We start from the raw sequence: 18,030 nt of genomic DNA, 5'->3' as shown, positions 1-18,030 counted from the left end.
TACACAAAAATCTGAATAGCTTTTTTCATTCTCATTTTTTAAAGTCTTCTGAATTCAGTGAAATCCTGCATTGAAAATCCACATTTCATTACCCAGTCTGTTTCTGATGGCAGTGTACATTTGTTCGTTTAAAAAAAAAAGCAGACCACTGGATAATATCATTAAAACAAAAAGGAGGGGCCTCTGACTGCCTTGTGGTGCAGAGGTTCACCACGGCAGCATCTTGAGGAGGAGGTTAACAACAGAGTGAACAGTTCAGATTAGACGAGGTGTGTCATTTTTCTAGACATTTCCTTTGCATTAGCACTTGAGTGGAGACGAGCACAGAGCAGCAATGAGCCACTTCACGCATGCCTGCTGCCTACAGGCGGCCCCCACAGGAAAACAAATGCACAGCTGTTCTAACCGGATGCAGCTAGGATGGAGCGGAGCAAGAAACCCAAAAGATGAAGAGGAGGTGATCAAAAAGGGGGCACACAGTCCGATGCCCGCTAACCCTGGTCGAGGGTTAGGGGGAAAAATAGAAACCAGTGGATGTTCTTTTAAGAAACGGATGCTGGAAATTATTGAGCACAGATTGTGAGACTCGTCTTATTACCTTCTGTGGGAAAGAATTTCGAGTTGAGAAAAGAGACGGGCAAGAGAGTGTGAAGTTAAAGTTATAAATCTTTTAAATTGAAAAGTGAAAAATAAATGTTCAGTTTAGTTTCTAAATTTGGAAACAACTAATGTTTCCTAACCAATTTAAACACAGAATACATCTGGTTTGGGGCTTTTGGTCATTGTCAAAACTAATGTAAAAGTTGGTAGACATTTGAAACAGTCTCTGAAACTATGTATTTTTTATTGCCATATTCTTTATGGTGATACGATGCATGCGGTCAGTAACCAAGACCACACATCACAAATGGTTCTTAACAGCCTCTCTCCAACCACTGAGCGCAGTATGTAAAGAACTAAAACATCTAATGTGGTTACAGACAGGAGGAACATGCTTGCCTCATCCTCAGCATGATGCTAATTCATTCCAGGGCTTATATTTCACTGGTCTTATTATTGTTTCTGTATCATGTCTGACCTTACAGCTACACATTCATACTTCTTTTCTTCAATTTATCACTTTGTCAAAACCACAAACATCAGTGTAATTTCTGGTGGTGCACAATGGAACAACAAAAAGTAGCACATCATCGTTAAGTGAACAAAAATGATGTCAGATCATATTAGCATCAAGAAGTGATACAAAGTGACACATCAAACAGGTTAGGGGTAACATTGTGAAGAAGTTTATCTGGTAACACTTTATTTGAAGGGGTGTGCATAAGACTGACATGACACTGTCATAAACATGACATAACATCTCTCATGAACATGAAGAAGTCTTTATGAATGTTTATGACTGATGTCATGAAGTAATTCAGTAAATAATGACACTTTTAATACAAAGTTGCTCTAAAAGTTGCATTGAAAGTCCATTAAAAATGCCAACTTTGCATGATTTTGTAAATAATGACAATTTAATGCAAAGTTGGCATTTTCAATGGACTTTAAATGCAACTTTTAGAGCAACTTTGCATTAAAAGTGTCATTATTTACCGAATGACACTTCATGACAACAGTCATAAACATTAATAAAGACTTCTTATTGTCATGACAGGTATTGTCATGTTTATGACAGTCATGTCAGTCTTATGCACAACCCTTCAAATAAAGTGTTACCGTTTATCCAAAGTCTTGAACATTTCATAGACCGCTTTCTATCTACCAACAAAAAATGGAAAGCGTACGGGACAGCTGCAGTCCTGCTGTGAAACAGATGTTCACTTAAACTGACAGTCCTGGAAAAAAGAGCAACAAAAAGAAGAGCTGCTGGGAGCTCATTGTAACTTTGAAGGATCTGCAGAAATCCCCTTCTCAAGTGGGGATAATCAAAGAATGCACTCTACAAATCAATTCATGCACTCTACAAATTTGGCCTTTAACATATGATATAGCAATTTGTTTTAGATAAAAAGTCCACTTTGACACAAACCATGTCGGGATCACAGCAAACAGGCAGGAAAGGACAATGAGCCAAAGCACACAACCACAGATACAATGGAAAAACAAATAAAAGCTTATTTATGTGTTAAATTGTGTCCGTTTCTATTTGAGAATCTGTGGCCACTTGGCTAAAAACCAGCTAGACACTCATTACCATATTTCAAAAGACTCGGTGTAACAGCGGTGAATGTATTCAGGGGGGCTGAATACAAATACTTAATACATTTTTTTGAATTGTTGATTTGTTTGAAACTTTTAAAGCCATGAATCTTTCTCCTTGCATTGATAATTTGCCATTATCTTTCATTAATCTGGCACAAGTACTTCAATAAAATGCTTGTTAAGTTGTGCTTTGTGGGAAAATGTGAATGATTTTGCAAGACTCTGGAAATGTTAAATTTAGATTAGTGTTGGCAAATCAGATAGGAGCACCAACACCAACCAGTCAATCAGTTTTGTCTCCAGCTGATGACAATGTCAAATGTTGCTGCAGGAAATCAATAAGTTAATTAACAGACAAGAAGCAAAGAAGAACTACTGATCACCAAATGATAACATGAGAAAACAAAATCAACCAATTAATTGTACCAATGTAGATACACAGCTAGTTTCACGAGCAAGTCGCATATTTTTACGTTTGTTTGGAGTTTCACAAAGTCTCCTGCTGATGGTTTCAATAGTTTGACCAAGGAGGACAGTTATGAGCAACTCACATTGCTGACTCAGCCCTTATATGGAGCTGATGGTGGAGCCCCAAGAACATTTCACACTTTATAAGACAGATTAAAATATTAACACATAATGACAGTAATTTATCAGTTAATAAACAGCATTCTCTTAAACCGCATGATCAAAGGATTTTGAGATTTCAGTTATTTAATGTCTCTATAAGTCTTTAAATCATCCATCCATCCATCCATCCATCCATCCATCCATCCATCCATCCATCCATCCATCCATCCATCCATCCATCCATCCATCCATCCGTACACCCTTGTCCCCAGTGGGGTCAGGAGGGTTGGTGGTACCTATCTCCAGCTAACATTCCGTGCGAGAGGTGGGTGATTGATTGATTGATTTGGGATTATAGAACCAAGGTACTTTGGGGTAATAGATGTATAGACGAAAGAAATCACCCAGCAGGTCAACTATGAAAGCAAAGAGAGAAAAGCTGAGGCTTTTGAGTGAAATTGTAGCAAAAGTCAACAGATAGCAATTCATTTAATCACTTTTTAAATTACTGGACCTGTAATACTTTAATTCTGTAACCATTTTAGTAGCGGTGAAAGGTTCCCCTGCGAGCCTAGAGGAAACACGCAGATTTATGCTTAAATTTCAAAATGTAAAAACAAACATTAAAGCAATATTGAGAAGCAACTTCAAAATGCATGTAATTCACAGTTCATGTGTTTACATGAGTGTTTTTATGCTCATGATCCTGTGCAGCAGATCCAATCACAGTCTGAAGGGTGCGCCCTGCGCAATTTTCAGCACCAAGGACAGCTCTCCGATTCTTTATCTGAGCAGAAACGAGTTTTATCTCGTTTAAACCGCCGATAGATGAAAGTTCAGCTATGATAGTTAAAATTCAAGTTAAGTATTTAAGGACAATTCAACAACAATAAGTCACAAATAATGACAAAGCCTCAAACCTAATCGTATTGACTTTATATCTTTACATATTGCACCTCATTGTCAAGACTTTTACAGTAAAATAACTAATTCTTGATATTCGGATTATATCCGTGCGTCTTTCTGACCACATTTCTAATTTCTAAGTTAAAGTTTCCCCTTCTGGCCATACCTGAGGTCGATCGACGGAGAGGGAAAGCCATGCTGCGCCGTGGAGCTCCTCCGCGGCCGTGTGCTCATGACTTTGGCACTTCCTGTTGTACGGCGCTACACGCGCAGAGGCCGAGCTACCGGAGTCCAAACCACAGAAGTCCCCACGGCATTGGATCCATTAAGGCCATGCACGTGGCGATGACGGGGGATCATTAGCAAACATTAGAGGCCATTAAGCTGTTGGAAGCGGTCATCAATGATTCATCACCAGACCCCGCTGCTCTGGCACAGTCAGAGCGGGATGGAGCCAGCAGGCCATTCCCAAATCCAAGGATCTATTGACAAGACTGACAGCTTTGTTTCTGAAGGGTTTTTGTGTTGTGTGTAGGAGAAACTATATTTGTAAGGACTTCATCGATCACTTCACCTTTTACTTCTAAAACCATGAGAATAAAAATAACAACCCAACACAACGTATTATTTCAACAGTTCATTTAGTTACTTGTTCGAATTTTGCATTATACAGTTTTTCTCCTTTTATATGCAGATTATTTTCTATTAGCTGTCTTAATATCACTAAGTTAGGATTCAGCATGAATGTTTTCTGCCTTTAACTGTTATTCCAGAACTAAGAGCTGAAATAGTTTTAGGAAATGAGATAAAAGCACATTACTTTGTCCTGCTGAAGACAGCGACTTTTTGTAGCCATATAAAGGAGTCTAGATCAATACTTTTATATATATTTTTTTATGTCTTTGTACCTGACCATGATAGAATATCATGTAGTGTCTGGTTACAAAAGAAGAAATTTGAGAAATGGACCGAAATGAATAAAATCTTTAATAAATTCTCAGCAGGGCAGCAACACCTAAAGTCATATCTTTAAGAAAATGGGGGAAATTGGGCAACAACAAAGCCTGAGCTTCCTGTGGTTGATCATACAGAACAAGACAAATTATCAGGTAAAAGTTCTTTGAGAATCACTTTGCAGGTGTTAAACTCATCTACTCTGTCAAACTGCCATAATATAACAAAATGAATGTGTGACACACTGCTTGAAACAAAGTCAAACAATGGCTATTACTGAAAAAGCAGCAACAGTAAAATAAATGAAAACACTTTAAAAGGCCTTCAGAGGCTTGATTTAAAAACTATAAGATAATGTGGCTGCTTGGAAGGAAGATAGAAAGAAGCAGGGGATGACTCAAGATTTTTCCAGAGTACTATAGTCTTACTGTGGCTCTCAGTTTTTTTTCTTAATGCTTACATCACATCATATTACACAACATAAAACTGAAATACACACAGCTAACACACTGCCTCCTCTGAAGCAATACAACAAAACAACTTCAAATGCTTTCAGTTTGTTAAATTTAAAAAAAATGTTAAACCTTTAAAGGTTAAAACACAACAGTGAGAACATCTCTATGCTGATATTCTGTGTTGAAGAGTGTCTGGTGCAGCACAGTCTGCAGCACAAACATAAAAGCTGTTGAAGGCAGTGAAGCAGGAAGCTGCAGGAGAATGTGGAAACTCAGCAGCTTTTACAGTAAAGCTGATAGACGAGAAAAAAACATGTTATCTGAGACAACATCTTGGAAATAACTGTAGCTCTCTTCATAAGGAGCAGCAGCTCCAGAGCAGCAGTTGTTGCATAACTAATATTACAGCTCTAACATATGAACACATAGCTTTGTTTTGGTTGAAGCAGATTGGTCATTTCAGTTCGGATTTCAAATTTTGTTTTCTGTTTTGTGTCTCTACTGATGCGATTTGAACTCTTCTTCAAAAACAGATCGTTTCTCCAAAAATAGCTCTTTCCCTTGGCAATCAGCAGCAAACGGTAACAATGCCAGCAAGTACATTTTGGCTATAAACAGTCCTGATCTGGGCAGATGGCCAATAAACAATCGCTGTAGCCTCTTCCAGAAAAAGGTCCTTCCAGCTGATGTTCTACATCACATTTCTCACAATGATGCTGTCAATTGCAACGTTTATACACATGTTCAGCCGTTAGATGGCGCCATATCATTAACTACCTACAAGTGAAATATAAGGCTGTTGGTAAAAGTTTATATAAAGAAACCATAAAGCTTTTACAGGAAGAATATGCCAAGATCTTGTTCCTCCAGATGCTTAACCTGGAGGAATGATGGATGTGATCAAATAACTCATAAATATTTTACCCTACTTCTCCATAAGAACAAAATTTACTGTGATATGAATATGAGGCAAAACAAGAATAAATAGCAACTTTTTACAGGTTTAGGAGTTATAAAGTTTCCTTTTAAAGGAATTCATATGGCTTTAACATTTTTCATTTTACATTACAGACCAACACAAAGTAATGTGTTTTGGTGAAGTAGTAAAAAAAAACCAGCCTGTTCCACAAATAGAAATCAGAAAACTGTTTTTGTGGTAAACAATCAGTACTTTGCAGAACCATCTTCCACTGCAAGTACAGCTGCAGGTCTTTGGAGATTCATCTCTAGCAGCTTTACACAACAAGTAAATAAAATATTTGTCCTTAGAAAATAGCTCAACCTCAGTAAGATTGGATTTAGAGCATTGTTGAACATTGTTTTTTTTATTTTTTAGGTTTTTCCATAAATTCTTAAGTGGACTTGCATTTTGTAATGTAACTTTCAAAAAGCCACAGTCACACTGGAACTAGGAATTTCCTGCTCATCAACCCAACAAGGTCGAGTTGGAGAACTGCTGATAGACAGAGTTCCCACAACCTGCAACTTCACCTGTGATTTAAGGGGATTAATATAAAAGTCAATCTCATGGCCTCAGTCCACTCTTCAATCAGTCCCTACATACTATTGGAGCATATTGCAAATAAGAATTTGTTCTTAATAACTCAGCTGCTTAAAAAAAGGTCCAGAAGAGGCTGAACATAAATACATGGCAATGTTTTTTATTCTTATTTGTACAAATATTTGAAAACAATCTGTTTCTTCCATTCCACCTCACAATTATACACCTCTTTGTGTTGGTCTACTGAAGAAAATCCATGTAAAAATATCAGTTATTATTGTAAAGTAGGCTGCACAGTGGCGCAGTTGATAGAGCTGTTGCCTTGCAGCAAGAAGGTTCTGGGTTTGATTCCTGGTCTTTCTGCATGGAGTTTGCATGTTCTCCCTGTGCATGCGTGGGTTTTCTCCAGGTACTCCGGTTTCCTCCCACAGTCCAAAAACATGACTGTTGGTTAATTGGCCTCTCCAAATTCTCCCTAGGTGTGAGTGTGTGTGTGCATGGTTGTTTGTCCTGTGTGTCTCTGTGTTGCCCTGCGACAGACTGGCGACCTGTCCAGGGTGACCCCGCCTCTCACCTGGAATGTTAGCTGGAGAGGCACCAGCAACCCTCCTGACCCCACTAAGGGACCATGGTGTAAAAAAAATGGATGGATGTAAAGTGTGAAAAAATTCAAGAGGTATTAATAATATTGTGATGCTTTGTTTCTTCCTTCCTTTTACTGTTCTTCCACTGGGTCTACTGTAATATATTGAATCAAACTAGTCAGCCTTAATTATGTAAGCTTTTTAAATAATAACAAAAAATAAAATGTGAGTACATGTGTGTTTTTATCCAAATCTATTAACAATGTCCACTAGTGACCACTAGGAGGAACTGTTGCCAAACTTGCTGTCAAGGAGATTGGAAATTATTGGAAAATAATAGGGATAATTTAGCAAGTTTACGCTAAACAATTGCACCGCTACTTAGAGACAAACAGGTTGTTTTCTCATGGATGCTATAAAATAGAAAACACTGGTTAAGATGAATTAGGTCATGATAAGCAAATTGATTGAATTAGACATTTTAATATGAACAAATGATTTTGTAATCAAACGATCATTTATATACAAACTGACACCTAGAGACGCTAGCTGACATAATTAGACTTACAGCAAATGTTTGAATGACTGAACATATATACTTTAAATGTTATTAAAAATATATACTTAAGTTTAATTCTCTGATAATCATTCCTATTGTTTTCTTTTTTCTTTCTTGACAGGCGCATTGAGTTGAGAACTGGTGCTATGAAATTAAACTAGATTCATTTGCATGAATGAAGAGGCTCGCGTTGCTGGAAACTCCCTTTTGTTTCCATGGCGATGATAGCTTCCCAGTTTCCACTGCGGGTGGATCCCGCGTTGATGTTTCTGGTGAGTGACTGAAGGTGTGTTCACTATGAGATATTTTAGAGAGGCAGCATTTCATTTTACAGGAGGTAATCGATATGGACTATTTCTTCCTCAGCGATATAGTAAAATGTGAGAATGTGCGTCCCACCGTCGTATGTGTATTGCAAAAATAATTCATATAAGCTCACAGAATACACAGAAACCAAAAAAATAAATCATGGTTCAATATCTGTATCATTAATTAATACAACTTTCAAGAAGGTTTTTATCAATTTAATCTCAAATACTTGCACCATGTTGTAGATGGTAGAACAAAGAAATAAGCAATATGCTGAGCTCAGCATCGTGCAAAAGCATTATCTCATGATCCCTTCTTCTCCAATTATGCATAATAATTTACCACTCACCTTTGCTGGCATTATCCTCCTTAACTTTCAGTTTTCCGCTCATGGAGCTCCACTTTTCCTGCTGGTACAATAAAACTTCGGGGAAAAGGTGCAGCAACGCGGTTTTACTTCTTTATGTTCGCTTTGTATCCCTCGGCTGATAAAACCCAACTCCTCCTCCGTCCCTGCTGTCCTCTCTGGTTCCGTCCCCTCAGACAGACTCCTCTCTGGATGTCACCATGTGGCTGCAGACACCAACATGAGCTCGAAATCTGCACGCACACACGCAGAGAGGGACAAAGAAAGATGCACCAACGGGGAAACTGTCCAGGGATGCAGATGCAATTCATGGCTTCGTTGGTGTTTCCAATATGACAGCCCATTCAGCGAGGGGAACATGGGCAAGTTATTGTGCCACAATTACCGTTACCGTCTTTTCTATCAGTTTATTGCTTAGTGAATGTTCACATTACTTATTTCTCTGTATTATAATTAATATAATTGTACACCACGATAAAACTCAACCAATCCAATTTCCATTTGCAAAAATGATCTCCCTATGTGGACTGTAAAAAAACAAATTTCGCACTGTACTGAATGTTAGCCATATACTTTATTAAAAATCATTTGTAATGTTCTAATTAATTCAAACATTTGTTATTGGTAACTGAATCCTGCCAGATAATTTTAATTAAAACTTGACTGAATATATTGAACCAGTTCTTAAGGTGACTGTTATGATGTAAAGCAAATCTTAGCTGTGTTAGAGAAAAGTTACCAAATACATATTAAAAAGTGTATTACTATTTCAGTGATCTTTTACAACTTAATCGCTGATTCTTTTTTGTTTATTTTTAATGTGTTGAGTAAGTTGTAAGTATAATTTTACTTTCTTAGATAATTATATTTTATAGATTTATTTGAAACTGACTACCTGTTAGATATTCAGAATTTAAATTAAGATAACTTTATTAAAACAATTAAAATAAAGGAAACCTGCAAATTGTTCAACAACTGTTTTACCCATGTAAACTCAGACCAGTAAATGTGATATTAGTGCATAAAGTGAATACTAAAGAACCTAGTTTTTCCTCCTTCAGTCTCTTCCTTGAGGTCATTAGTTGCAGCTCAAACATGTTCAGAAAATTACCCATAGCTTTGGACTGAGAGAGGAAAACCCCTGTATCTGTGAGGTTGTCCAATTAATGCAGATCTACTTGCAAATTCAGCAAACAGAAATCAAAGTAATTAGTTAATCGATCATTGAAATCAATTTGTGCTGGAAATTTCTCAACTCTTTCACAAGGCAAAAACCAAGAACATACAATTATCTGCTGAACCTGGATTTTCAGTTACATACTGGAATGCAAATATGCATTCCAGTGTGTAATAAGTGGAGAAAAACATTTATCAAAACTATTATAATTATTTAAAACAATGGTGGCATGACATTTAGACACACATAAATATTATCTATCTATCCATCCATCCATCCATCCATCCATTTTCTTTCACCCTTGTCCCTCAGTGGGGTCAGGAGGGTTGCTGGTGCCCATCTCCAGCTAACGTTCCGGGTGAGAGGCGGGGTCACCCTAGACAGTTCGCCAGTCTGTCGCAGGGCAACACAGAGACACACAGGACACACAACCATGCACACACACACTCACATAAATATTCATCTCAGTTAAATAATTAGGCTGTTATTTTCCTTGTTTGTTGGTGAGGTCCACATGCTATTGAAATGAATTCCTGTCAGCGGTGAAAACAAGACTGATGCATCAAGTCATCTCTGAATTTGACTCATGGTGACCAACTGTGTGCCAGCAGAGCAGCTGGTCCCCTGCAGGAGTCTCCTTCTGTGGATTACAAACCCTGGACCATCTTCATGATTACAACAGAAAGCGTCACATCAATCAGCTCCCTATTCCATACTTTGGTAAAGTTCTGTTGGATTGTGTTTTGATTTATGCTGGACTACCAAGATATTTAGGACAGAATTTGGTACAAAGAACATTTAAAAATAGATTTAGTGGTGATGTAGATTGATTTGAGTTAAATTGAATGAAACCAGTGAGCAAAAAAAACTTTGTTTTCTTGAACAAATATTTCATCTGAGTCCATTTATCACAAGTTTTATTTTATTTTATTGTCTTTGTTGGCTCATTTAATATAAAATTCAACTACCTTCTTATGGGTTTCATTGAAAGAGAGACAGCAGTGATGCAGTGCTCATAAAACTGTGTAGTGTGGAAGAGATTAGGATCACTGCAGTGATTTTTCAGCTTTTAACCCACTTCCCTCAGCCTCTGTTGGTGTGTTTACATCTGCCATGGCGTCAGCAGTCCATTCCCTCACAGCTGAGATATTATGAACATCACTGAATAATCTGACCTCAGGGGACTGTTGAATCATTAAATAATAATTTAAAGGGGTCCACTTGATCATCCCAAAAAGTTTCCAGCTTGCAGGATTAATGAATCCATAAACTGGCCTGAGTTGTAATAAACAGATAAAATCCTTCTTCATCCCACATGACGGAATAAATCACAACAAGGCCGCTGAGGCTGAGGAGCTGCCAGCCCCTGACATTCAGTGATTTGTCTACGGCCACACCCCGTGTAACTCAAACTGTAATCGGACGGCTGTCAGTCGCCGTCTCTGCCCTTCAATCTCCCTGAGTGAACAGCAGCTGCAGCGGAGGAGTTTGAAACCAGCGCTTTCTTTCCTGCTGTATTTTAACGGCTCTAAGCTGATTTGCCTGCTCAGATTTACAGCAACATTTGGCTGCTCAGATTGTGATGCATTAGTGGAGCTTATGACTGTTTGCGTATGTACTGTGAGTGCTTTGTAATTCTAGTTTTTATAAAGTTTAATTTAACAGTGGATTTAGTGAGTATTTATAGAACCAATAAAAAGCTGAAAAAATATTGCTTTAACAATTATTTAGATTGCGTGTGTGTTAGTAGTTTGTGCACAGTATCTCTGATAGTAATCGAAACAATAATCCAGTATGATGAGCACAGAGCAAAAATAGTTTCCTATATTTCTTTTTATACGGTTCTCTATTTTACAAAGTGATTTAAAACAGAAGTTGTCCAAATGTGTGTCAGTAATTTTGATTCGTAATGTTTTTATACTTTTCTTTGTATATAATATAAACCCTCTTTTGCTTTTTTTTTGGCACAGTTGTTCTCCAGGGAGCAACCTATCACACAATATTTATTATTTAAACACAAAATGATACAAACATGCTTGTAATTCTACTGATTAGTTAATTACCTGGTAATCATCCTGAGTCTTCTTACAGTCTGAAACACATCTACTGGCTCAACTTGGGTTTTTTCCAACCTCGATCCTCACTGCCCTGCATGCTTTAAATCACGTATCAAACTCAAGTGTAAACATTATTGTGCGTTAACTTTACTAAGTTGCTATTCAACACATTTGATTTAAAAAAATTTTTTTTTTTTTATTAGTGCTCAGTCTATTTCTGCTTACTGTAGGTCCCAGGCAACATGTCTTCACTCCAAATATGTTAATCTGTATCATTGTTTAGGTTGTCCTTCTAAGGCTCAGATGTAATATGATCAAATTTGCCTTTTAACCTTCTTTTAAAAGTTTTTGCAGTTTATTTTTTCTCTGTGTGATGTGTAAAGATGCTCATCACAAAACGGATTAACAACACTACTAATAGTTAAGCACAAACATTCACACACAAAACATTTTCAGCTGTCATGAACCGTCAATATTAGACAATGTTTGACTTGAAGCCAACATGTGATAAAAAAAAATCACCACCTTCACATTAAGTTCTTCTATAAATCTATTTTTCTCATGAAATTGGTATCTTTAATTCCAGAATAATTGGGTGTGTTGTTTTCCCTCGCACTTCCTTTCTAATGTCTAAATCAAAGCAAATGTGAAAGAACAAACACCCACAGACTGTGACCACACAGGTGAGTAAACAGTGTCCCCTGTACTTTGGAGTGGTGAGTTAGTCTAAGTGCACTGCTTGAGTCTGTGTCTCATAATCAGCCAGATCACTGACGGCAGTAAAATGGCCAGAGTTTGTCTGCTGGTTTTCATTGTTGGTCTTCAACTGGGGATTCCTGGAGCGAGTGGTGAGATCACAGAACACAACACAGGTAAACAGCAGCTTCTTGGACTTGATTGTTCTGGAAAAAACAAAGATTCAGGAAGCGTAGGAGCTGAAAAATCTGTTCTCACTAAGCAGAGCTTCCTTTTCGCATTGATGTCACCTTTGAAAGCATATCAAAGTAAATACAGAATAGAAAAGTTGGAATTAAGTAAAAAAAAAAATTGTTCTTTTGATAGTTACTGCAAACTTTCATCAAAATACTTTATTCCGATTGTGAGATGTAATTTTATTGAGATTAGTTAAAATTTTATCACCAAATACATTATTCACATTTGGCTTAGCGCTGTCTTTTATCATCAGTTCAATATACCTCTGTTACTTTAATCAGAATATGTACATATATATAGACAATTTTACTATAAACTGAAACTGTGAGTTCAGTTGTAATAATCTGAGTGTGAGATCAGGTTTGATCAGGTTTCTGTTTTCTTTTCAGAAACCGTGTTCATCTCTCAGCAGACAGCACATGCGGTGCTGAAACGACAACGGAGATACAACAGCGGGCGTCTCGAGGAAGTGCTGCAGAAAGCCAACCTGGAGCGAGAATGCAGAGAGGAGCAATGCACCATGGAGGAGGCCAGGGAGTGGTTCGAGAACGATGAAAAAACTGTAGGTTGAACCAGAATGACCAAACCTTCTGCTTCGAATATTAAAAGAAAAAAACTGAAAACTTCTCTTTAACTTATGTGTTTCACTTCTAGATGGAATTCTGGGTCATCTACACTGGTACGTCAAATATTTGTCAGCTTCCCACACTGACAAGTTAAATCATCTCTGACCCTCTAGTGTGTTTGTTTGTGATGCCTGTGCATAGATGGTGACCAGTGTGAGCCAAAGCCCTGCCAGAATGGAGGAGTTTGTCGTGATGAAGTGGGCTCCTATAGCTGCTATTGCCAAGAAAACTTTCGTGGTAAAAACTGTGAGATTTGTAAGTGGCAACAGCGAGCAATGATGTTTTCTTTTAAGACCTGGAGTTCTGATGTGTTAGTTTACAGTTTAATACTTGATTTTATTTCTTACAGACATGCCCAGACGGTGTTTGGTCAACAATGGTGGGTGTGCACATTTCTGCACAACGGAAGGACGCCGACCTGTGTGTTACTGTGCAGCTGGTTACAAAGTTGGGACAGATGGAAAAAGCTGTGAACCAACAGGTAAGTTAAAAACAGACCGCCTACAAGTACACGCCACATTGTAAAAAAACAAACACATTTCATAAAAAAAAACAACAACAGGACTTTAGTTTTAAGATTCATTTAATTTACCTGTATTAATGCCTCCATCCATGATAGACAGCACAATAAAGACTTCAGAGTTGAAAATATGTTAAGAATAATTAGCAAAGAATGTATAACACAGACCATATTACCAACAATACCAGGTATCTAACTGTTGATTTTTCTAAAAGCAGAAAATTAATAGATAATGCAACTAATTTGAAACTCTTCAAATTTGTTCAAATTAGTGTGGTTTTCATAAAACGTCCCATAAATCCAATGTGTATCTGCAACGTTAAGTCTCTTTTTTTTGGTCAAACTGAAAATGTTTGAGCTTCTCATTCAGAAATGTTGATAACTGGTTGTTATACAGTAAAAAGACAGAAAGCTGGACCCATCATGTTTGACATCCTCCATCCTTTAAGGCATAACGTTTCAGTTCACAGCTGTCAAATAAAAGACATTGTTACTGACTGAGGCTGGCAGCATGAAGATGCTCAGAGCCAAGTAGTGAGCAGACAATAATTATCGGATAATTACTCTACTGACATGGAAAAAAAGGACAGCAGATCAAACAGCCCCAATTCCAAGAAAAAATACTGAAACCATTCTCACCAATAATCCATAAGATAAGCATACACTGAACAATACTGAAGTCTACCAACTCATAATTTTACAACAATGTACATAGCATGACAATATTACCAACAAAAACATTAGAAAACTGAATTAAACAGAAGCTTTTAAGTTTACAGATGATCTTTAAGAGATAACTAACTAGTCTCCCCTCTTTTGCCTGATTTCCCCTCAGGGCCGTTCAGTTGTGGCATCATAAGCCTGTCCTCTGGCCTCATGACCAGATCTTTCAGGGGGACACAATCATCCAACTCAACTAACTCCACCAGTCAAGATTTCGACTATGATTACTTCGAAGAAATCGAGGATTACCTCAACTCTCCAATGAACGAATCAGAACTGTTCAACAACTCAGCAGATCCTGTATTAAGTGTCAGATCAGTTGGGTTGGATTCGAGTTCCTCCTTAAACCAAGCTGAGACTATCAACTCGAGAGCAGAGCTAGGTGACAGCAAAGGTCCCAGACAAAAGCGTTCCTGGGATTCCCTTGTGGTCCCCACCGTCGTAGCACAAAAGAATGAGGACGAGAGGATTGTTGGAGGAAACGAAGCCACACCTGGCGAGATACCTTGGCAGGTAGTGTTACTGAATGCATAAAGAGAATGATTATGTTTGACTGATAACGTATTTTGTTTTGTATGGAATCAAAGCTGTTGTGTTTCTCTTTACATTGGATTAAAAACAACCCACAGTCACAACATATTAAAATGTTGGAAAACTGTGATTGCTTGTTTTCCAACTATTATATCACATAAGCACTACCTCACAATGTTTCCTTGCAATATATTATTGTGCACGAGATGTTTCTTTATCTCCACCATTAATTTTAGCCTAATCTTTCCAGATTCTCACAATAATATTCCATATATTAGAATATTTGTGAAATGTTAATTTATTTCCTTTATTCAAGTTACAATGGAGTTTTCAAGCATTTATTTTTGTTTTTGCTGACAGCTGACATTTAAGATTAAACTATTACATCAGACAATAAATGTAATGCAAAAAAGTGGGCTCAAGAAAAGCTATGTGTAAAACCTGCTTAAAGATTGCTGTTTTTAAAAGGCTCTTTTATTCTGAAAAATGAGCCTTATTGGAATGCATATTCTAATTTATTGAAGATAACTGTATAATTGGAAATACACTTCATTTTTTATGCATGCCAGACTCTGTTGGCCCTAAGCAGGCTTTTATTAAGGTAACAGTATAAGCTGAAAAATACTCAGAAATATGTTTTGGCATACATCTAATCAGCTCTTCACTATTTAAACTGGTGGAAGAGACACGGACATTAGCTGCATCATTCACTGAAACATTGGATTGTCATGTTGCATCATAAACAGATTAAATAGATTTATTCTGTTTATTTATTTATTTTTTGTTTGCACTTACTCTTTAGTTTACATATTTTTAGTTTACCAAACTAATTTAAACCTTTTTTGGGGAAAAAATACATTTTACGTCAATTATTTATGGCAAACCATTGGGGTCCTGCAGCAGCAAAGCAGTCCCAGACCATCACACTATACCACAACAATGGTTGACTGTCGGTATGACACTCTTTTTCTGAAATGCTGTGTTTATTTTATGCTAGATGTAATTGGATCTGCACCTTTCCCAAAGTCTTCAGATTATAAACGTGGTTTTTGGCAAATATAAGATAGACTTTATTGTTTTAGACCTGGAACTCGCCTATCGAATTGTAAACACTGACCATGTGGCAAAGGCAGGGCTGGCAATATTTAGATGCTTAAACATTTTAAAAGTATACAGCAGAACTGAGACTGGACATTTGATGAACTGATGACTAAAGTACAAGTGTTGCTATGTGTGTTTGCAGGTGGCCCTGATGGCTTTTTTACCCAAGCGAAACAAAACGCTGCCTATCTGTGGAGGCTCCCTGCTTAGTGAATTTTGGGTAATCACTGCAGCCCACTGCCTGGTGTTGGCCAAACAAAAAGGACACACTATCTTTGTAAGAGTTGGTAAGACAAAACAAAAGACTCTCCAACTGTATACTTTAAAACTGATGAAACTGGGATTAATAGAGCACACAGACCTTCAAGTAAAAGGGGTTCTTTATTCTCAAAAAGAACAATTTTCTCTGAGTTGCAAAAATGAAAAAATAGTCCTTTTTTACGTGAATGGTCTATATAACACTAGGATAACGCTCCTAAAATGCAACAACTTCAAGAAAATGGTGCGTAACAGCATTATTAGCACTCAACAGAGTTGTTGCAACGCAGCTTCACAGAAAACAAAATAGTTTACGACATGGGGTAGTGGCACCTCTAAGGGAAAAACATGACGTCAGTAACATCACTTCAGCTTCGTACATGGGAAATTATACAGTTCAGACAGTAATTACTAAAAATCAGCATTTTTTACTCACGTGGTCACAAAGTCGTCTTCTCCAACAAGTCTCGGCTCCAAAATGACTTCCGTTTTATCAGTTAGAGCGCCAAAGTATGTAAACAAGAGGTTTTTTTCAACTTCCGGTATTTTCAGACCTCTATAGCACAACAGCACCCCATGCTGAGAAAAACAAGAATTACAACCAGTAGATGAAATAAAAGCAAAATGGGGTTTACAAAATATATTTTACAGCTACCCATTTTTCACGTGGTTACACTGAATTTTCTGTATATGCTTGGAAGCTAACCACAACTAGTGTTTAATATTTTATTGTTTCATACAATGTCACGTTCTCATGTCATTAACATTTCCAGGTGAACATGATGTGAATGTGGTCGAGGCTTCAGAGCGCAACCATGCAGTGGCGGAGGAGCACATCCACCACCGCTACAACTTTAGTCAATCGCAGTTTAATCATGATATCGCCCTGCTGAAGCTCGCCACTCCTGTGGAACTGTCCAATGAGAGACGTCCCATATGTGTGGGCTCAACAGCCTTCATGCAGGACCTCATGAAAGACTCCAGCATCTCCTTGGTGAGTGGCTGGGGACGGACAGTGGACAAGGGCCGTGAAGCTGACAAGCTCCAGAAGTTATCGGCTCCTGTTGCGGACCGTGCCCTGTGCAAGCAGAGCAGCCGGAACCCCATCACCCGGTTCATGTTCTGTGCCGGCCTGGCAGACGGATTGAGCGATTCGTGCCAGGGAGACAGCGGCGGCCCGCATGCCACCAACTACAAAGGAACTTGGTTTCTCACTGGCATCGTCAGCTGGGGGGAGGGTTGTGCCGAGAAGGGGAGATACGGCATCTACACCCATGTTTCACGATACTACGCCTGGATTGTTCACAAAACTGGGATCTTACAGTCCAACTAAAATATGTAGCTCAGCAAATTCAGAATTTCTTTAACTGTTGATGTCTTAACTAAAGGAAAAACTCTTTGTTCCTTTATTTGGACAAAAAAACTGATAAGTTAGTCCAACTGCTAGTCTGAGAAGGACCAACAATGGAGAGAAATTCCACTCTAACATCAAACATGTTTTTGTTTTACATAAAAACATTATAATGATTAAACGTGTTGCTTGTGAAAAACGGAGCATCGCAGAATCATACTTTACAACAAGTTGTGGTGGAAGAATGAAACATCCCTCTTGATATGTTTCTGAACATTTCCACTTCCAGATTGGGAACAAAAGCTCTTCCATGAATCTACAATAAAGGTGCATGCGAAATTTA

At 37.8% G+C, this 18,030-nt stretch overlaps 2 protein-coding genes across 4 annotated transcripts in view; one reads left to right on the top strand and one right to left on the bottom strand.

Annotated features, from left to right (window-relative positions):
* The window catches only part of fgf13b (fibroblast growth factor 13b), a 25,348-nt gene extending 16,699 nt beyond the window's left edge, over nucleotides 1-8,649 (bottom strand). Inside the window, exon 1 of one of the 2 annotated variants that reach the window (XM_081615447.1) lies at nucleotides 8,393-8,649. In XM_081615447.1, coding sequence (XP_081471573.1) covers nucleotides 8,393-8,435 — 43 coding nt within the window. In that variant the 5' untranslated portion in view covers nucleotides 8,436-8,649. Of the gene's footprint in view, nucleotides 1-3,847; nucleotides 3,953-8,392 lie in introns of those variants that run through there. The other variant, XM_008427484.3, reaches the window with a different exon arrangement.
* Nucleotides 7,591-18,030, top strand: f9b (coagulation factor IXb). 2 transcript variants are annotated; one of them, XM_081615445.1, is made up of 9 exons: nucleotides 7,591-8,006; nucleotides 12,407-12,516; nucleotides 12,967-13,139; nucleotides 13,232-13,256; nucleotides 13,345-13,458; nucleotides 13,553-13,684; nucleotides 14,559-14,959; nucleotides 16,221-16,365; nucleotides 17,110-18,030. In XM_081615445.1, exons 2-9 carry the CDS (start codon nucleotides 12,429-12,431, stop codon nucleotides 17,667-17,669), a joined length of 1,638 nt encoding a protein of 545 aa, XP_081471571.1. In that variant the 5' UTR covers nucleotides 7,591-8,006; nucleotides 12,407-12,428; the 3' UTR covers nucleotides 17,670-18,030. The 2 variants fall into 2 exon arrangements, with proteins under 2 accessions (XP_081471571.1, XP_081471572.1); XM_081615446.1 differs by lacking the exon at nucleotides 7,591-8,006 and adding an exon at nucleotides 10,061-10,307.

This window comes from Poecilia reticulata, chromosome 14, assembly GCF_904066995.2.
Source record: "Poecilia reticulata chromosome 14, P_reticulata-male-v2, whole genome shotgun sequence".
Taxonomy (NCBI): Eukaryota; Metazoa; Chordata; class Actinopteri; order Cyprinodontiformes; family Poeciliidae; genus Poecilia; species Poecilia reticulata.
Note: the sequence above shows the minus strand (reverse complement) of the source record. Positions and strands in the feature narration are given on the sequence as shown.

Coding starts and splice junctions, on each gene's coding strand:
- f9b (XM_081615445.1), top strand. CDS start 12,429: ATGGCCAGAGTTTGTCTGCTGGTTTTCATTGTTGGTCTTCAACTGGGG. Junction 13,459..13,552: donor TGGTAAAAACTGTGAGATTT/GTAAGTGGCAAC, acceptor TATTTCTTACAG/ACATGCCCAGACGGTGTTTG. Junction 13,685..14,558: donor AAAAAGCTGTGAACCAACAG/GTAAGTTAAAAA, acceptor ATTTCCCCTCAG/GGCCGTTCAGTTGTGGCATC.